This window comes from Cydia fagiglandana, chromosome 14 (assembly GCF_963556715.1).
Source record: "Cydia fagiglandana chromosome 14, ilCydFagi1.1, whole genome shotgun sequence".
Classification (NCBI taxonomy): domain Eukaryota; kingdom Metazoa; phylum Arthropoda; class Insecta; order Lepidoptera; family Tortricidae; genus Cydia; species Cydia fagiglandana.
Genome location: NC_085945.1, coordinates 147,579 through 168,901, shown reverse-complemented (window position 1 = coordinate 168,901; position 21,323 = coordinate 147,579). Strand labels below are relative to the sequence as shown.

At 46.7% G+C, this 21,323-nt stretch overlaps 2 protein-coding genes across 2 annotated transcripts in view; one reads left to right on the top strand and one right to left on the bottom strand.

Moving 5' to 3' along the window:
• Positions 1–18,237, top strand: part of LOC134670874 (uncharacterized) — a 79,712-nt gene extending 61,475 nt beyond the window's left edge. The window contains exons 23-31 of the mRNA XM_063528689.1: positions 3,142–3,208; positions 4,777–4,864; positions 5,431–5,665; positions 7,671–7,804; positions 8,337–8,451; positions 8,539–9,630; positions 13,295–13,500; positions 13,736–15,495; positions 17,631–18,237. Of these exons, the coding sequence (XP_063384759.1) occupies positions 3,142–3,208; positions 4,777–4,864; positions 5,431–5,665; positions 7,671–7,804; positions 8,337–8,451; positions 8,539–9,630; positions 13,295–13,500; positions 13,736–15,495; positions 17,631–17,908 (3,975 nt within the window). The 3' untranslated portion in view covers positions 17,909–18,237. The remainder of the gene's footprint in view (positions 1–3,141; positions 3,209–4,776; positions 4,865–5,430; positions 5,666–7,670; positions 7,805–8,336; positions 8,452–8,538; positions 9,631–13,294; positions 13,501–13,735; positions 15,496–17,630) is intronic.
• An 826-nt stretch (positions 18,238–19,063) lies between these two features.
• On the bottom strand, positions 19,064–20,981 carry LOC134670673 (thioredoxin-like protein 4A). Its single transcript, XM_063528491.1, has 3 exons — positions 20,396–20,981; positions 20,057–20,193; positions 19,064–19,570 (listed from the first exon to the last, which is right to left on the bottom strand). Exons 1-3 carry the CDS (start codon positions 20,471–20,473, stop codon positions 19,357–19,359), a joined length of 429 nt encoding a protein of 142 aa, XP_063384561.1. The 5' UTR covers positions 20,474–20,981; the 3' UTR covers positions 19,064–19,356.
• Between the last annotated feature and the right edge of the window lie 342 nt (positions 20,982–21,323).

Sequence of the window (21,323 nt, the reverse complement as noted above, 5' to 3'; positions counted from 1 at the left end):
ACGCCGGGGAGTGGCGAACACGGCTAGAAGCAGGTTTGATATAGACACCACTGAGGTGAGACACCGGGGAGTGGCGAACACGGCTAGAAGCAGGTTTGATATAGACACCACTGAGGTGAGACACACCGGGGAGTGGCGAATACGGCTAGAAGCAGGTTTGATATAGACACCACTGAGGGGAGACACACCGGGGAGTGGCGAACATGGCTAGAAGCAGGTTTGATATAGACACCACTGAGGTCAGACACACCGGGGAGTGGCGAACACGGCTAGAAGCAGGTTTGATATAGACACCACTGAGGTGAGACTAGGGAATGCAATCTCGCACCAAGATTGGCGATTCGAGATCGTGCACGAAAAATCTGAATCGAGATAGGGTGTTTCAGTGATGCTATATCACATCACTTTTCCGAACACGTAATGGTACACTGAGATATCACATCACTCATCACTCGAAACATGACCCGACCGTGAAACAGCGCACGGGCGCGCGCGAGATGGCCACATTACAGCTATCTCTTACAGCGCATACAGCACTCTACACTAATCACAGCACTAGTGATTCTAGGGCGTCTCGTATCCGTATCGGCGATCGATCTATTTATTACGCGTTGCGTTTTATCACCTTTATGTGAAAGATTTTTTGTTAGTTCTTATAAATTATAAAATAATGTAATTATGTAATATGTATGTAAGTTTCGGAGGTAGATAATTGCCTATGGAGGTTCCCGATATGGCGAGTATTCTATAACAATGCGTACATTTTGCTCGCTTTGGTTCTCTCCGTAAAGTAGTTCGTTTGTAACCATTTTTTTTAAATAGGTCAATCAAGTTAAAGTCACCAATAGTCCGTAAAAAAGCGATTACTCACCAGCATTAATACATTATCAGAATATTGCCATAACGAAACTATTATTTACACTTTTCACAATTTAATTTAACTACTGTGTGCCAGTTCAAATACTTAGGATCCATTATCAGCAACGATGGCAAGATCGATAAAGATGTCACACTTAGAACCACAGTAGGTTGGCAAAAATGGAGAGAACTGACTGGCGTAATATGCGATAAGAAAATGCCAATAAAAGTAAAAGGGAAAATCTATAAAAGTGCAATAAGACCCGCTCTCTTATACGGCTCGGAATGCTGGGCAACATGTAAACAACAAATAAATAAAATGCATGTTACAGAAATGCGCATGTTACGCTGGTCAGGAGGAGTCACACTGTTGGATAAAATCCGTAACGACTTTATTAGAGGGAGTTTCAAAGTCGCACCAATATCTGATAAACTTAAAGAAAATCGTCTCCGGTGGTACGGGCATATTCTACGTCGCCCAGAAGATCATATGGTTAAGATAGCCCTAAATATGCCGACACAAAAACGAGGAAAAGGAAGACCACCTGCCACCTGGCTGACGACAGTCGAAAAAGACATGAAAGATGTAAATACAGACGCTGAAATAGCCAAAAATCGTGGATTATGGAGGAAAAGGACAAGAAAGGCCGACCCCAAGTAAATGGGAAAAGGTCAAGGAGGAAGAAGAAGAAGAAGAAGAATTTAACTATACTCGTATTTGCAATTTAGTTCAATCAGTCTTTATAAACAATTCGAATTTCTACAGTCAGTCTCGATATGCACTAATTCACAATTAAATTAAAGGATAAACAAGTATTAACTCGTACTTAGTTTGCCGCGAACCGCGAAAGTCAAGCAAACTATCAAACATTTCACAACAATAATAATAAACGGTTTTCTTTTCGTCAAATTCAAAATCGCAAATAAATTACTCCATTTGACCGCGTCCTTCTTGTATTATAAGAAAACATTTTAAGCTCTACGCGGACGCATTAGAGTTTCAAATCTATTGCAGAAAATCATATTCGTAAAAATATTAGTGAGTGACAACTTAAACCGCGGCTATCGGCCGAGCGGACCTATCCGAATGGTTCCGAAGATAGCCGAAAGCATCGCAGAGCGAGAGCGAGCGAGCACTGAGTGCGAGTGCGAGCGAGATAACAAAGCAATGATGGCATGGCATGGCGAACAAACATGACACTATCACAAGTGACATTACACATTACGCGCTCCGTGCGTAGACTTGAACTGACCGTTCATATCGGCGAGTCAATGTATTTGGAATTGAATCCATTTAGCGCGCTTCGGCCGGTCGTTGGCGCTCGCGCGCTCGGTGCGGCTCGCGTGATGCGTGGTGTTTGAAGTACTGGTTGATTTCGCGGAGAGATACGTAATGGCATATTACGTGTTCGAGAGATATCTCATTTGTGATATTACGAGCATTACTTACACATGTCTACTGAACAACACGAACCTAAGGTTAAAAACATTACTCAAAACAAAGTAATTCATACGGATCAATCTTTCAATCTCGTTCGAGATTTCGAAAATATTAATCAAGATCTCGACCGAGATTGCTAAAATCGAGATTTCCTGTCAACGAGATTGAATCTCGAAAATTCGTTCGTGATCTCGCGAGATCTTGAAATTGCGAGATCGAGATTGCATTCCCTAGGTGAGACACACCGGGGAGTGCCGAACACGGCTAGAAGCAGGTTTGATGTAGACACCACTGAGGTGAGACACACCGGGGAGTGGCGAACACGGCTAGAAGCAGGTTTGATATAGACACCACTGAGGTGAAACACACCGGGGAGTGGTGAACACGGCTAGAAGCAGGTTTGATATAGACACCACTGAGGTGAGATACACCGGGGAGTGGCGAACACGGCTAGAAGCAGGATTGTTGGCGCGGGTGTGAACTGTAAGGGGCAGCACTCGCAGTGTAAAGGGTCAGGATCATGTTTAAGTTTACGATCATAATCATAATCATAATCTTTATTGTTTGTGAGAAAGATTATGATTATGATTATGATCTAGGCTACAATTTGGTGAAAATCGTAGATAGTTTCTTATCGCGTTTAAATCTTACACATTCAAAATTTAAAAGTATAAATTTTTTCTTGTCAAATTCTGGCAAATTCACAAATACGGTGTATTTTTTTTTGTTTTTCAAATATTATTTAATGTATGTTAGAGTCGGAAATCGATTTCTTTAATTTTGACGAAAATATTAGTCACGTATCGTGGACGAGGTCGATCTAACAGTATGCACGTTTCCAGATGGTGCGCATCCCGGTGTCGGGCTGGGTGCGCTGGGGCTGGCCGCGGCTGGCGGGCGCGGGCGCGGGCTGGGCGGGGCTGGCGGGCGTGGGCGCGGGCGGCGCGCGCTGGCTGCGCCTGCGCAACCCCGCGCGCCGCCCGCTCGCGCTGCTCCCCGCCGTGGCCGGCTACACCGCCGCCGTGCTCCGGGACGACATACTGTGAGTACATCCCGGTGTCGGGCTGGGTGCGCTGGGGCTGGCCGCGGCTGGCGGGCGCGGGCGCGGGCTGGGCGGGGCTGGCGGGCGTGGGCGCGGGCGGCGCGCGCTGGCTGCGCCTGCGCAACCCCGCGCGCCGCCCGCTCGCGCTGCTCCCCGCCGTGGCCGGCTACACCGCCGCCGTGCTCCGGGACGACATACTGTGAGTACATCCCGGTGTCGGGCTGGGTGCGCTGGGGCTGGCCGCGGCTGGCGGGCGCGGGCGCGGGCTGGGCGGGGCTGGCGGGCGTGGGCGCGGGCGGCGCGCGCTGGCTGCGCCTGCGCAACCCCGCGCGCCGCCCGCTCGCGCTGCTCCCCGCCGTGGCCGGCTACACCGCCGCCGTGCTCCGGGACGACATACTGTGAGTACATCCCGGTGTCGGGCTGGGTGCGCTGGGGCTGGCCGCGGCTGGCGGGCGCGGGCGCGGGCTGGGCGGGGCTGGCGGGCGTGGGCGCGGGCGGCGCGCGCTGGCTGCGCCTGCGCAACCCCGCGCGCCGCCCGCTCGCGCTGCTCCCCGCCGTGGCCGGCTACACCGCCGCCGTGCTCCGGGACGACATACTGTGAGTACATCCCGGTGTCGGGCTGGGTGCGCTGGGGCTGGCCGCGGCTGGCGGGCGCGGGCGCGGGCTGGGCGGGGCTGGCGGGCGTGGGCGCGGGCGGCGCGCGCTGGCTGCGCCTGCGCAACCCCGCGCGCCGCCCGCTCGCGCTGCTCCCCGCCGTGGCCGGCTACACCGCCGCCGTGCTCCGGGACGACATACTGTGAGTACATCCCGGTGTCGGGCTGGGTGCGCTGGGGCTGGCCGCGGCTGGCGGGCGCGGGCGCGGGCTGGGCGGGGCTGGCGGGCGTGGGCGCGGGCGGCGCGCGCTGGCTGCGCCTGCGCAACCCCGCGCGCCGCCCGCTCGCGCTGCTCCCCGCCGTGGCCGGCTACACCGCCGCCGTGCTCCGGGACGACATACTGTGAGTACATCCCGGTGTCGGGCTGGGTGCGCTGGGGCTGGCCGCGGCTGGCGGGCGCGGGCGCGGGCTGGGCGGGGCTGGCGGGCGTGGGCGCGGGCGGCGCGCGCTGGCTGCGCCTGCGCAACCCCGCGCGCCGCCCGCTCGCGCTGCTCCCCGCCGTGGCCGGCTACACCGCCGCCGTGCTCCGGGACGACATACTGTGAGTACATCCCGGTGTCGGGCTGGGTGCGCTGGGGCTGGCCGCGGCTGGCGGGCGCGGGCGCGGGCTGGGCGGGGCTGGCGGGCGTGGGCGCGGGCGGCGCGCGCTGGCTGCGCCTGCGCAACCCCGCGCGCCGCCCGCTCGCGCTGCTCCCCGCCGTGGCCGGCTACACCGCCGCCGTGCTCCGGGACGACATACTGTGAGTATCGACTCACCGAGATACCGTTATGCGTGTTCGTAGGAATGTTCCGCTCGCGCTCCGGACCGATGTATGGATCTGCATCTAATGTGAAGACCGCCTTACGAGCCGGCTGCGACCTCGCGCGGCGGTAGCAGCGGCGAGCGGCAGTGACTTGGCATTTTGACTTAAATATGAATTGAAATTACACAATGGCTACAGTTTCAGTTTATTTATTCAAGAACAATTTACAGCGTGTTTGAATATTTAAATATATACAAGACCATAACTTGATTATAAATACAGATAAAACAAAAACTATACAATTTAGACCACACCAGAAACGACCGACTGACTTGACACCACTACTGCAAGATTTAAACATAAAAGAAGAGACTGAATGTACTCTACTAGGACTAACTATTGATACCCACTTAGACTAGAAAAAACATATATCCAAAGTAAAATCAAAACTATCTTCCTTCCTTTACGCGTTCAGCATTTTAAAATCCAACACACATATCCAGTGCGCCCTGTCAGCTTACTATGCATATGCACAGTCCTGGCTTAGTTATGATTTGCTGTTGTGGGGTCATAGCAGTGACGCCCACGACCTCTTTATAATTAAAAAAAAATGCATCCGTATAATTATTGGCAAATATTCCACAGACCGACAGTTGCAAACTTCCCAAATATTAACTAAGAAATGTATTCCAGTCTGGAGATCGAAGAATGCGCCCACAGGCAGTGCGTATACGTGCCCGGCGTGTTCACGGCGTCGGAGTGGCGCGCCGTGCGCGGCGCGGCGGCGCCGCTGCGGGCCGGCGACGACGCGGCGGCGCCGTTGCGGGCCGGCCACCCCGCCCAGCTGCCCGCGCTGCTGCTCGGCCCCGGTGCCGAGATAGAACTCAAGATAGACTTCCTCCCGCCCGACGCTGAAATGTATTCTGCAGTACTTTACCTCAGGCAAGATATATTTTTTTTTTACCGTAAAATGTGTACAAATTACTAATAGACCAGTGGAAGGAATTTCGGCGTCACGACTCCGTTACGGGACGAGTACGACACGACGTGACTTCGTACCGCCCGCTTATAGGTTCGCTCCAAACCCACAATTTTGCGGTGGCGACGCACCTATAAATTTTGCTCGGGGTCGGCGTGACCGCTGCACCATTAACGACATTTAATTGGCATTTACACTTTGAAAAAAAAAATTGTCAGCGCAGCAATACTATTTTTTTGCACGCGGGGCTTATATTAGGCACCTGCCGCGATAGCAGACGGACGTTCGATTCCTGAAGGCCTTGGTCACTTTTTCTTCGTGACATTTATTTCAGTTTGTAATTTTTTTTTATTTATTTATTTATTTTATTTATTTATTTATGTTATGGAGATCCAACAGCTATCTATACAGAGTATGCCACATTAATAAGAGATGGAAAGCCAATTACAGGATCACACATGTAGCTACAGATTGTACATTCAAATTTACTTTAATGAAAAGTGTCGACGCTCGGACACAGCAACACACAACATAAGAGTTTTTTCTTTTTTTTTTTACAGTAAATATTAAGTACAATCCAAACATGACAATATTTAAAAAAAAAACACCTACAATCAGAAATACAGTAGAAAAGTAGCAAACAAATACTTATTACACATGCTCAATCAAAACATTTTAGCGTCAAATAATGTTTAACCAAAGGTATCTTACAATTAAATATATCTATATCTAATTGGTTTGCCAGATTGTTTAAAGCTCTACTCGCACGCGACAAGAAACTATTTTGTCTGTATTTAGACGATGAAAATTTAACGGAAATAGGAGGATAATTATGACAATCGATTCCATTTATGTTCTGGATCAAAACTATCAAAAGCTTCTAATCATGAATGAAAGGAACTGTTCTTTTGCACATTCCGATCCTAGCGTTAGTACAGTGCCAACCACTTAAATAGCCTCACCTATATATTGTGAGTATTATAATTATACGTGATAATTTTTATCAATATATCTTAAATTTGAATTGTACGCCCTGACGTTTATCGAACGACACATTCACAAGTCCGAACTTGTCTGCGCGCGAAACGTCGTGCACGCAAGAGCTAATACGGGTCGTCCACATGAATAGCCTCAGTGTGACATAATTGTCCAAACCGTGCATTTATGTTTCGCTTTCAAATTAATTTTATTATGATTAGATAATACAGAAGGCATTCTATTAAGTACCTGCAGTAACGCGATAAACACAATGTTTTTGTGACTATAGGACGTGGCAAAAACTTACAAGTTTAGAAATTGAAAAGGTTAATTTTTATTTAACTCATAAATTATCCCATCGTGAGATAGTTAAAAAAATAGGTCGCAGCCCTAAAGTTATTAATAATTATGTTAAAAATAAGGAAAATTACGGCCACCAGTATAAAGGACGCACAAATTTTGCCACTATGGATCGTGAACGTCGACTTATTTTACGCTCTGCTTCAAATTTCACCAAGACCGCCAAGCAGATAGCTAGTGAAATAAATACTAGAATATCTCTCTCTACAGTTCCACGAATTATTAGAACATCATCCCACCTCAAACGAAAAAAATCATGAGTAAACCTCCTTTGCGCGAACAACATGTGGCGGATCGACTGTCTTTTGCCAAAAAGTACATATGCTGGAAAACCGAGTGGCGAAATGTTATTTTTAGTGATGAGAAAAAGTTTAATCTAGATGGTCCAGATGGATTTAAATATTATTTTCATGACCTAAGGAAAGATCCGAAAGTACTATGACATCATCACTCAACTCTCGGATCGGTGATGGTTTGGGGAGCAATTTCTTACTATGGTACTGTTGATTTAATTATGGTAGATGGAAGACTAAATGCTGAAAAGTATTTAAATTTATTAAAAGAAACAAAAAGTAAGATCAGAAAAGTAATAAGTAGAAAAAAAATGTTTTTTCAGCATGATAATGCTCCCATACACACGTCAGCCATAGTCACAAAGTCGTTTGAAGAAAACCAGATTGAAGTTCTAGATTGGCCATCCTTGTCTCCTGATCTGAACATCATGGAGAATGCCTGGGGTTGGCTGTCTCGGCAAGTTTATTACAACGGAAGACAGTTTAGTAATAAAGAAGAACTGATTCAAGATATTTACACTTTTTGGGATTCTGTGGACGTTAATTACATACATTCTTTATATGAATCACTACCTAATCACATTTTCGAATTAATAAGGTCTAATGGAAGGTATACAAAATATTAAACGAAAGAGTTTTAATAACTAAAAAGTATCCTTTAGCATGTGAGGCTATTCAAGTGGAAGGGCCAATTATTTGTTTGACGTTATTTCTTAAAACTTTGATTAGATAACAATAAATATTTTATTTACTATTACAAGGCTTCTTGTTTTATTTCATATTTAATGTTTAATGTATATCTCCTTTTTATATTACTATGAGAAATATTAATTTTGGTGAGTGAGGCTATTCAAGTGGCTGGCACTGTATATACCTAGTGTAAGTTCTAAACTCATGTGTTCAATGTTCGGTCGGCACAATGCAACAAGGTGACGGAAAACATCGGTGAGGTCCACAGACGAAAGGTGAATAAACATTGTTGGTTACAGGAATAATTTAACAATAGTGGAGGCGGTGCAGCTGGGCGGGCGCGGCGCCGTGCCGCGCTTCGAGCTGGGCGGCCGCCGCGCGCACCACCACCACCACCAGCCCATACTGCTGCAGGTACCTTATACTGCTTATATATTGAAGTCGGTAAAACACATCAAGCCATTTACGTATAGTAGTAATAAAACGATGATATTCGTCTAGATTCCGGATTGCGAGGAGGGCCAAGACTGCGAAGCCGCCGTCGCCAGCCCGGAGGAGTCGCGCTGGGAGGTCCGGCGCGCGCTGCTGGCGCGCAACACGGGCGCCGTGCCGCTGCGCCTGCGCGCCTGGCGCCTCGCCGGCGAGCCCTGCGCCGCGCGCGGCTTCAGGCTCGACCCCTGCGCGCCGCTCACTCTGCAGCCCAACGAGACTCGCGCGTTGACCTTGTCTTTCAGAACCGATTGCTCGCTAGCGAGAGTTCCCTGTCCGTTAACCCTTCGATCGGACTCCGGTCCGGCGGCCTTCAGGCTCCTGGGCGCGGTCCCCGCGCGATTGTTACCGATTTGTGCTCGGCAGCAGCCTCGGCCGGCGTGGGAGCCGGCGTTGCGCGCGTCCGGCGCGCTGCTCGCCGTCGTCGCGCTCGCGCTGGTGCTCGCCGCCGCCGCGCTCGACGCCGAGCGCTTGCTCCGGCGCGCGAGGGACGCGAGACAAACTCCGGCGCCGCGCGCGCCATTAGATTTAAGAGCGTTGGCGCGGGAACAACCCACAACGGTACCTCCCCCGCCGGCCGCGCCGCGGCGGCGTAAACCGCGCCGAACGCAACCGCCGCTCGACCCGGCGGCCGAACGTCGAGCTTTCGAACACTGGCGCGCAGAGATGCTGAGACGCGACGCGCCGCGAGCGGAAGACGAGTCGTCTCGGTCGAGCGAAGACGCCGATACGCAGCCTCAACCCGACGTCGAACCTGCCCAGCCGCAGCCGCCCTCTGAGCCGCCGCCGGACGCGTCCGACACTGAACCGGACACGGAAGAGCAACCGCGCACCCCGACCGACTCGGACGCAGCGTCCGGCACGGACTCGTCGTCGCCCCCCGACGACCCCGACGAGCCGCCCGCGGTGCTGGCGCCGACGCCGACGAGCGCGCCGCCGCCGCCGCCGCCGCCGGAGCCGCGCGGCGCGGCGGCGGCGCGCGCGGCGCGGCGGGACGCCACCGGCGGCGGCGGCGGCGGCGGCGGCGGCTCGCCCACGCGGCGCAGCGAGCCGCCGGCCAGGCCGCGCGCCCCGCCCGGGAAACATCACACTCGCAAAGATAAGGTAAATATCATTTGATGTATTTGGTTGATATAAATAGAAAATTCTAAATGAATATTTAGAATTTTCTATTAACCTCTTTTTAAACAATGACAAATGTTCCGTAATCACATTTACACGAAAAAAACAGCCCATATTACACAATTATACTTTATGTGGAGCTACTTTAACTCGGCGGGATAGCATACGTGATCTGGGGGTAATAATGGACACAAAATTAACCTTTAATCTTCATATTGATAATATCCTGAATAAAGCATATAAACAGTTAGGCTTTATTCTTCGCGTCGCAAAACCCTTTCGAAGATCCCTCACGTATAAATTACTTTATAATAGCTATGTCAGAAGTCGCTTAGAATTTGCTTCTGTAGTATGGAACCCCTGTCATGATGTACACAGAAACAGAATAGAAAGATTACAAAAAATATTCATAAAGGCTCTTGAATTCCGAACAGGTAGAAATTACGAAAGTTACGCCTCCTCCTTAGCCAGTTACAATCTTCAATCTCTTTCCATAAGACGCTCCTGTACTGATTTAATTTTCTTATTCAAAATATTCAATAATTTAGTAGACGCCCCTGAACTTTTAGAAAATATAGATTTACGCGTACCCCGCAGAACAGAACGTAGTTGTCGAAATAAAATGTTATTTAGTATCAAAAGCAGCAGAACTAAACATGCGCAGCACTCATACATTAAGCGCACATGTAGGTTGTACAATGTAAAGTGCCAAAACGTAGACATATTTAGCAGCTCACTAAGATTGTTTAAAAAATTAGTTTTTTCTTCTTTAAAATAATAAACACCTGTATGACCAGCTAAATTAAGATTTCCTCACATATCTCGTCACACATACTAGTACATATGCATGTCATTTATACTTAGTAATAAGTTTTTATTAAAATATTTGTTTAGATATAGGAAACTATAAGTCTTTTACTAGAAAAATGTTACTCTATATACTTATCTGTTTTATAAGACTGTTTGTTTCTTAATAAATAAAAAAAAAATATTTATTTCGTAAATAGATAATAACAGAGGGGCAGTACAGTGATCCCCACACTAGTCACAGTCCATACACCTGCGATAAATGCAAATGTTTGATATTGGAGTCACATACCATACACCTGCGATAGATGCAAATGTTTGATATTGGCGTCACAGACCATACACCTGCGATAGACGCAAATGTTTGATATTGGCGTCACAGACCATACACTTGCGATAGATGCAAATACAAATAATTTATTGAGAAAAGTATAGTACAGTGGTTGTTCTTAAAGACTAAGAAGTAAGAATGTATATAGAGACAAGTGGTTTACAAATACCTGAACACTATTAATTTATTTCTAATTATTCACTTATTTATAAACTATATGTATAACTGTAATCCCCTTAAAATAAAAATAAGTAGGTTCTTAACTAATAAAAATTAAAATTTAACCTGTTGTACAAAAATGGGCCCAAAAAGACAAAAAAATCGAGATGAAAAAATGTGTTTTCTTTGTACGGTTTGAATACATATAATATCTTTGCGCCTTTTATTTATATATTCAGAGTTGAAAGGAGTTCTGGCGTGCTGCTTTAGTGTTGTGCTTAATATATATAATTGACGAACTGTTAGTATTTCACATGATTTATAAAGGAGGTCAGTAGGGTATAAGAAGATTAAGAAGGGCCGGGAGGTAGCTACCTTTAGTAAGGCTCTCTGGGCTCTTTCTAGGGTTAGTAGTGTAGTTTTCGCAGTGCCACCCCAGGAAGAAATGCAGTAAGTTAGTATCAATTGACATAGTGCAAAGTATACTTGCTTGATTAAATTTAGGTCAGCGATTGAACGAAGTTTTTTGAATACAAACATTAACGTATCATGTTAAAGTATCATGTATGAGAGATTTAGGTGTCATGCACGACTCAAAGCTGATTTTTGATAATCACATCAATAGCATTATTAGTGGCGCTTATAAAGCACTAGGTTTCATAATGCGCAATTCTATTCACTTCACTCAGGCTAAGACGCTTAAAGTGCTTTATTGTTCATATGTTAGAAGTAAGTTAGAATATGCCTCTCAGGTCTGGAACCCTTGCTACCATACATATATAGACAGAATCGAACGCATTCAGCAAAAATTCGTAAAACACCTTTGCTTTAAATTGAAATATCCCTACAGTTCTTCCAACTATCTTAAAATATGTAAGCACCATCACCTTGTCCCTTTACAAAAACGCCGTGAAGTAGCCGATATTAGCTACCTAATAAGTATTACTAATGGTGTAATCGATTGCCCCGAGTTGCTAAGTAAACTGTGTTTCAAAACCCCCTCTCGTTCTAAAAGGTATCATCCCCCATTAGCAATCAAAAATGCATCTTCCAAATACAGACAGAATAGTTTTTTAACGCGCGCCAGTCGTAACCTTAACGAGTTGTCTAAAGAATTTGATATTGATATATTCAACTGTAGAATCCCTAACGTGAGACGTAATTTAGTGCAGAGATATTTCGAGTCTATTGAGTGAGCGTGTTGTCGCCTTCTTAAATACCTACAAATGTATTATTAATATTTTTACTTTAATAGTCCTCATTTTGTTACTTGTTAATTAGTATCTTTGTAACTTTCAATTTATCTTTATTAGATATGATTTGTGTTGGCTTTGTTCACATATGTGCTTGCGATAGTGCGTAACCTTAGTATAAGTAGTACCTGTTAGTTTAGTATTATGTTACTACCTGTGAGTTCCTATAATTGGCTATCTGTATCCATTATAATTTCTATGGTATTGTCATAGCTGTTGGTTCTCCAAATAAATAAAATAAAATAAAATAAAATAAATTAACTTTCGAACTCTATTGCACAATGCTTTGATGAATAGAGATTATTCCATTTTTCCTTACAGTTATGTGCGTAAAGTTTGAGGTTATGTGCGACCGGCTCTGTTTTCCGCATGGAAAATCTTATAAACTTCGTTTTGTCAGAATTCAGTGTTAGGAGCTGAGGTTTAAGCAAGTTAGTTATAACATTAACATTAAATCCGCGTTGTGCGTACTCGTAGACCTCGGTTGTTGACTTTGCGGAAAAAGTAGGGCAGTGTTTGATATTGGCGTCACAGACCATACACCTGCGATAGATGCAAATGTTTGATATTAGCGTCACAGACCATACACCTGCGATAGATGCAAATGTTTGATATTGGCGTCACAGGCCATACACCTGCGATAGATGCAAATGTTTGATATTGGCGTCACAGACCATACACCTGCGATAGATGCAAATGTTTGATATTAGCGTCACAGACCATACACCTGCGATAGACGCAAATGTTTGATATTGGCGTCACAGACCATACACCTGCGGCAGATGCAAATGTTTGATATTGATATCACAGACCGTACACTTGCGATAGATGCTAATGTTTGATATTGGTGTCACAAAAATATCAAAACAAAACATGGTCAAAACAAAAAAAAATCCTGGCGATTGAAAAAATACACACGTAATTGTTCGTTTTCACTTTCCGGAGAGCGCCTTTTTTATATCTAAAAAAATAAAATAAAAAATATATATATATACATATATGCAATTTTATAAAGATTAACGCGGAGTAAAATTAGTTCTAATTTTAGCGTGTTGAGAACTTTTCCAAATTTTTTGATTTACACCGGGTGTAACAGGTGTCGAAGCGGCGCAGCGAGCGGCCCGCAGCAGCGGCGCGCGTGTCGCCGCCGCAGTGCGAGGCGCGGCCCGCGGGCGCGGCGGGGCCGGGGGTGGGGGGAGGCGGCGCGGCGGGGGCGGCAGGGGGGGCGCTGCGCTGGGGCGCCTCGTGGTCCAGCGTCGTGGCGGCCGGCGCGCTGCCGCCCATCGGCGACCCCGTGCGCAGGTCAGTGTAATATACAAAGTGGATTTCTTGTATGGAGTCCTGAGAGCGACTCCCAAATCAATGCTGCTCCGTCAGAACGGTCTTTATTTTATTTTTCGTACACGTGTCAAAATCGAACTCGCTTAGTTGTTTGCTGTACAGCTTCACAGAAAAGGTTCAGAATCTCTAATTCTGTAATGTTTGGAGTGTAATGTTATCTTGAATGAAGTAAGTTAATCTAGTCGGTTTCGTGCAGGTCCCCTCCGTCCCTGGCGGCGGCGGCGGCGCCGGCGCCGGCGGGCGACCAGTCGCTGTTCTACTACAACGACGCGCACGTGCTGCGCGCGCAGCAGCCGCCCGCGCCCGCGCCCCCGCGCGACGACTACGCGCCCGCCTGGCGCCCGCACGAGCGCTCGCCCTTCGACGCGCCCGCCCCGAGGGACTACCGAGGTGAGTGTAGTGTAGGTGCCGCTACAGGGAACCACCTGTTCCACTACAACGACGCGCACGTGCTGCGCGCGCAGCAGCCGCCCGCGCCCGCGCCCCCGCGCGACGACTACGCGCCCGCCTGGCGCCCGCACGAGCGCTCGCCCTTCGACGCGCCCGCCCCGAGGGACTACCGAGGTGAGTGTAGTGTAGGTGCCGCTACAGGGAACCACCTGTTCCACTACAACGACGCGCACGTGCTGCGCGCGCAGCAGCCGCCCGCGCCCGCGCCCCCGCGCGATGACTACGCGCCCGCCTGGCGCCCGCACGAGCGCTCGCCCTTCGACGCGCCCGCCCCGAGGGACTACCGAGGTGAGTGTAGTGTAGGTGCCGCTACAGGGAACCACCTGTTCCACTACAACGACGCGCACGTGCTGCGCGCGCAGCAGCCGCCCGCGCCCGCGCCCCCGCGCGACGACTACGCGCCCGCCTGGCGCCCGCACGAGCGCTCGCCCTTCGACGCGCCCGCCCCGAGGGACTACCGAGGTGAGTGTAGTGTAGGTGCCGCTACAGGGAACCACCTGTTCCACTACAACGACGCGCACGTGCTGCGCGCGCAGCAGCCGCCCGCGCCCGCGCCCCCGCGCGACGACTACGCGCCCGCCTGGCGCCCGCACGAGCGCTCGCCCTTCGACGCGCCCGCCCCGAGGGACTACCGAGGTGAGTGTAGTGTAGGTGCCGCTACAGGGAACCACCTGTTCCACTACAACGACGCGCACGTGCTGCGCGCGCAGCAGCCGCCCGCGCCCGCGCCCCCGCGCGACGACTACGCGCCCGCCTGGCGCCCGCACGAGCGCTCGCCCTTCGACGCGCCCGCCCCGAGGGACTACCGAGGTGAGTGTAGTGTAGGTGCCGCTACAGGGAACCACCTGTTCCACTACAACGACGCGCACGTGCTGCGCGCGCAGCAGCCGCCCGCGCCCGCGCCCCCGCGCGACGACTACGCGCCCGCCTGGCGCCCGCACGAGCGCTCGCCCTTCGACGCGCCCGCCCCGAGGGACTACCGAGGTGAGTGTAGTGTAGGTGCCGCTACAGGGAACCACCTGTTCCACTACAACGACGCGCACGTGCTGCGCGCGCAGCAGCCGCCCGCGCCCGCGCCCCCGCGCGACGACTACGCGCCCGCCTGGCGCCCGCACGAGCGCTCGCCCTTCGACGCGCCCGCCCCGAGGGACTACCGAGGTGAGTGTAGTGTAGGTGCCGCTACAGGGAACCACCTGTTCCACTACAACGACGCGCACGTGCTGCGCGCGCAGCAGCCGCCCGCGCCCGCGCCCCCGCGCGACGACTACGCGCCCGCCTGGCGCCCGCACGAGCGCTCGCCCTTCGACGCGCCCGCCCCGAGGGACTACCGAGGTGAGTGTAGTGTAGGTGCCGCTACAGGGAACCACCTGTTCCACTACAACGACGCGCACGTGCTGCGCGCGCAGCAGCCGCCCGCGCCCGCGCCCCCGCGCGACGACTACGCGCCCGCCTGGCGCCCGCACGAGCGCTCGCCCTTCGACGCGCCCGCCCCGAGGGACTACCGAGGTGAGTGTAGTGTAGGTGCCGCTACAGGGAACCACCTGTTCTACTACAACTACGTTCCGTCTCCTAATAAATAATACTAATGTATTTTTTCATGTTCTCCAATATATATAGATATATAATTAAACCAGTCATTAACTAGAGATTGTCTCGAACAAAACTCTACAGAAGTTGGAAAGTTTTGTCTCCCGATAGGTTGAGTTTGGGCAGCTAAAAAAAATACGTGTCAGATATTTTAGACCGCTCCATAACACATAATAAAAATAAATCAAATCGGAGCCGGACAGTCGGGTACCTTTCCTCGTTAATCATAAATCATAAATCATAAATCATTTATTTTGCTTAAAACATGGTACAATAGATGGTCAACAATTATAAGTGAAGCACACATTTCACCAGTAGCTGGCATGCAAAATTTATACCTACAATTATTTTAAACTAACAGAGTCATAACAAAAAAATATATAATTAATGGGATCACATAAAAATAATAAAATACATTAGTAATATTACACATTAGTCACAATACATAAAACACAGTAGTACCTAAGGATTAATTTCAATAATTAAGAGATTCGAAAAATGTCAAGAATATAAAAGAACTTAAGACTACATACCAATCTAACAATTATAATAATCAAAATAATCACTGACACGATAGAAGCATTCGTCTATTAACCATTTTTTTAACCTAGATTTAAATAAATTAAGTGGTAATTCTTTAATGTCATCATGTAAACGATTATAGATACTAATTGACATACATAGCGCATTCTTGCCATACAATTTTGTTTTTTTGGGTGGAATTATAAGTCTATCAGGGTACCTCGTGTTAAACTTACATATATCTTTTTTTCTACTGAAAAATTCCGGATGAAGTTTCACAAATAGACAAATTTCATAAATATATATGCCAGGTACAGTCAAAAGTTTCAATTCCTTAAAAAGCGGCCTACAAGATGTTAAAATGTCTACATTACATATAGATCTTATGCACTGTTTCTGAGCTATTAGCACTTGCTCGGCATGGCTCGAGTTACCCCACAGAAGAATTCCGTACCTAAGCAGAGAACAAACGTATCCATGATATGCCTGTATTGCAGTTTCTCTCGTGCTTATCTTTGTCAGTTTCCATAGAGCAAATGCAAATGAGTTAATTTTACTACATAATTTTTTAATGTGATCGCTCCAGGAACATTCATCGTCCAGCCATATACCTAAAAATTTTGTGCAACATGATTCTGTTAAGTTTTGATTTCCGTACGATACAGTTAACGAGTGTTTATTAGCATTTTTATTTACAAATTGTATATAAGTAGTTTTGTCAATATTGATATTTAAATTATTTCTACGTAACCATGTTATAACATCAGTAACCGTATTGTTAATGTCATTATTATATGTGTTAACATCATGGCACGGTATGACGATGGCTAGATCGTCAGCAAAAAGCGTACACGTAAAAACAGTTACATTTGGTAGGTCATTGACGTATAATAAGAAAAGAAGGGGTCCCATGATGCTCCCTTGTGGAACACCTACATTGTTTACATTAGTGGACGATTTGTATTGAACTGTGGTATTGGAAGAGTCAATTTGGGTTACTTCCACGAATTGTGTCCTACCATATAAGTATGTCTTGAGCCAATCGTTAGGTACACCTCTTATACCGTACAGTTCACATTTAGCTAGAAGTGTTTCATGGCAGACAAAATCAAAGGCTCGGCTCATGTCAAAGAAAATTGCAGTTACAGGCATGCTCGTGTTCATATAGCTGAGTATGTTATTTGACAAGGTGAAAGCAGCCAAAGTAGTCGATTTCCCTTTCTGAAAACCAAACTGTTCAGTTTTAATAATATTAAATCTATTTAGAAAAGATGTTAAACGTATATGAAAAGCCTTTTCGAAAATCTTAGATATTACTGGAAGCAGTGAAATTGGCCTGTAGTTTTCAACACTTTCCTTGTTACCTTTTTTGTACAATGGTTTAATGAGAGATAATTTCAATGGTTCCGGGAAAATGCCACTCGAAAAAGATATATTTACTAAATAACTTATAACTTCAGCAATTTCTTTTTTACAGTCCTTGATTATTCCTTGATTAATACTCGCAACGACCTCTAATCGTAACCGTTCAGTTCCAGACGAGGGTCACACCGTGAACGGGTCGCACGCGTACGGCACCATCGGGTCGCCGTGGAGCAGCTCGCTGTGGACGGCGGGCGCGCTGCGGCCGCCGCCGGGGTTCGGGCCGCGCGCGCCGCCGGGCCCGCCGCCCGCCGCCCCCCCCTCCCCCGCGCCGCCGCCGGTGCGCGCCTTCGACCCCTTCCACTCGCTCGCCTCCATCTGGGCGCCCGCCGCCTTCGACTGGCGCGCCGACCCCGTGCGCCCGCCCCCGCCCCGCAAACACAACTGAACTGTCGACGCCGACTTATATCACGATACGCTTGCCGAAAGTTCAAACCTCTAAACTGCTACTCTGATGCTATTTCGTAGGAGTTGACTCTAATTTTTTTTATTGCTAATGTTACAAAATTACCTTTCGCCGATTTACAGCAGAATTACGTGTCAATTTTGACTTTTTGACTCAAAATGAATGACATCGATGAGTGTATTGCAATGTGAGGAGCGATGACGTTCCCTCCCCCGCCCCCCCGGCGCCGGTGTCTAGTCATGTGTCCCCACCGGCGGCCGCCGAACAAAGCGATCGTCTGTGCAAGACTGAATAAACTTACAACAAACGTATTTGTCGTTTCATTCCTTCCCTACTTTATTCAACTGTAAGTTAAAACAGGGGGGTACGTAGGTACGTACACATTTTTGTACATATTCGTCTAGGTCTCAGGAGGTAACTAATCAGATAACCAGTTTTTGAAGTGAAAACTTCTTTAGCGGCGCTGTGCACTTTTTGTGATGGGGAAAAAATGTTATCATTGAATTTTCACTTCTGCCGGCACTCCCGGAGTGCAACCCGTTGTTTTTTTTTTCTGTATTTATTAGTTTCTACATAAGTTCTTAATACCGGTAGATCTAAGTGCACTTTTTTACATGCTTTTATTTTAATTGCAATGTATGTATGTTTAGGTCAACTCTTACAAGCAAAATATAAATAGTCCCACTTCCCATTATTAGATTAGCTGGGTGACAATGCATTATTGTGGTACCATCGAGCTCACCTGATGATGGACACAGGACGTGGCCACTAAACTCAAATGTAACAACACAACCTAATTGTGTTTGGGTTTGTAAGAATTTTCTCAGTGAGTATTGATTAAAAGTTAGCAAGTAAGCGATAAAAACGTCAATTAAAATTGCAATTCTCGATGAAAAACTGTCCAACCAGTTAGTGCGGCCGTCCAGATGGCCCCCTTGCACCTTGGGATCGTAAACTGCACATTAGTAAGTTAGTTTAACGTTTAACTAATTGGCCTTCATGAACTCGCAATTATTTTTATTCTGTGCATCAAAGTAATTTTTACCACACAACAATACTGCAACAATTATTAGAATTGCAGATTTTATAAAATCAGAGGGTTAAGGGGCAAGGATTTAACTATAAAAACTCAGATAATATCTAAAATCCCTTATATTTAATTTATATTAGATTTACCTCCTATACACACAAACATTTAAAACAATGCTCGTAATATTACTCTTCAGAATCAGCCTATAAAGTGAAAATGTTATTCAGGGACAAATTCAGAAATCTGGATATATTTTCTTTCATCTGTATACTATACAAATACATTCCCCTTGACTCTGCCTGTCTTTTCTTCCTATATTATGACTCTTTCCGCAATACATTAGGCTACTATGTTTTTTCACAGTAAGACAATTTTCCACAAAAATAAGAAGTTCGGGAGCTCAGTAGCGGTACTTAGTAGAGTAATCCTTAGGAGAAACCACTAGACCTCTGCCCTTGCGCGCTCCCCGGTACACGGTCTCCAGAATGTCCACCATCTCCTGCTTGTCCTCCAGCGGCCAGTTGATCTTGTTGTTGTTGCCGGTGCCCAGGTCGATCATGATGTGCTTGTTGCGGAAGAAGAACATCACCGTGCAGGGGTCGTACAGCTCGTACCTGTACAACAACAATGTACATTTGTTAAGTTGAAGGAAGAAATGTAAAATATTCAAGGATCTTTGGTTTTTATGGGAAATCAAGCTGGAGTGGGTCAGCTTCATTTAACCTGTCCTCTCCCAAGGCTCAAATCTGAGCCACAAAGGTTAGTGACCTTTCATACAAACAACATTTTTTTTGTATGAAAGGTCACTAACCTTTTGTGGCTCAGATTTGAGCCGTGGGAGAGGACAGGTCAATGAACAAATCTGATGGAGCACTATAGTTACTATTCTATTCTAGGTATCTTAGTTAACCCTACAGATGTTTATCTAATGGTGAGGTCCATGAGTTATACCCACTGTTTTACATTATTCCTTCCAATTAATGTGATGTGTGAAAAAGAATGAGATATATTAAACCCTAAAACTATTTTTCATTTTAATTTTTTCATATTAAGTGTAAACAAAGAAGTAAGCAGAATGCCAACAGTCATCAGTCACTTACATTTTGTTGAAATCAGGGACTTCAGTGATGTCCACGAGGTATATAACAGCAAAGTTCTTGACCTTCTCTGCGATACTGTACAGCACCTCGTCCATCTTCATGCATGTCGGGTCCCAGTCGTGGCCGAAACGAATCACCTACAAACAATACAATGATTTTTCATTCATTCAATGTAAGAAACAAAAATGTTTCTTCTTGTCGTATGCTCGCGCACGAGCGTGAATATGTTTTAGGAAACATCATCATAAAAGGCATGCTTTGATTTCAAGTTATAGACTGCAAGGAAATTTCTAGAATAGAGACAAATGAAAGCATTAATAACCTGAAAATATAACTTACCACAACTCGGTCCTCCTCGGACAAAATAGCTTGGTCCACTTGCCAGCCGTTGTGGAGATGCCCCAGCATGTAACTCATCTTGGTTAATGGTAAAAAGCTAGCACGAAAAATAAATAAACAGCGTCGAAGCACCTGGCGTCAACCAAATCTAATACGAAACGAAGTGAAATGTGAAATAGTGTAGGAAACGCGAAACTGAAAGAAATGTCAAATTATGGATGTGACATGTGTCAAATTTAGGGATACCTGCCTTAAAAAATGATGCCATACTTAAGACTAACACTTAAGGATGCTTTCCTGAACCTATAACAAAAATAAGTTATTATAAAATACTTCAATACCTTTTATTTAGTTTTAAAATAAATTTGATTTAATTTAAGATACAAAATATTCGCATAATTTAATAAATCCGTACTCGCTATACGTAGGAATAATGATTCGATTTGAAACGTATCCTATACCTATAAAATCTCCTACCAAAAAATTTTTACCTGTTTCATACATTTTGGTTGGTTATGTTGATATCTATTTTGTATGGGAGCGTCAATTATTTTTTCGAGATTACGGGGTTGTTGTTCCCATAATAAAAGTTGCTCTAGTATTACCTATACGTATATTCACCCTGTACCTAATTATTGCAGGTGACTAAAAAACCGGGCAAGTGCGAGTCGGACTCGCGCACGAAGGGTTCCGAACCATAATGCAAAAAAAGAAACAAAAAAAAGCAAAAAAAAGACGGTCACCCATCCAAGTACTGACCACTCCCGACGTTGCTTAACTTTGGTCAAAAATCACGTTTGTTGTATGGGAGCCCCATTTAAATCTTTATTTTATTCTGTTTTTAGTATTTGTTGTTATAGCGGCAACAGAAATACATCATCTGTGAAAATTTCAACTGTCTAGCTATCACGGTTCGTGAGATACAGCC

Excerpts from the sequence above, each read along its gene's own strand:
- LOC134670673 (XM_063528491.1), bottom strand. The coding sequence starts at position 20,473 with ATGAGTTACATGCTGGGGCATCTCCACAACGGCTGGCAAGTGGACCAA. Across the intron at positions 20,194-20,395 it reads CCGAGGAGGACCGAGTTGTG|GTGATTCGTTTCGGCCACGA; the intron begins GTAAGTTATATT and ends TATTGTTTGTAG. Across the intron at positions 19,571-20,056 it reads GTCCCTGATTTCAACAAAAT|GTACGAGCTGTACGACCCCT; the intron begins GTAAGTGACTGA and ends GTTGTTGTACAG.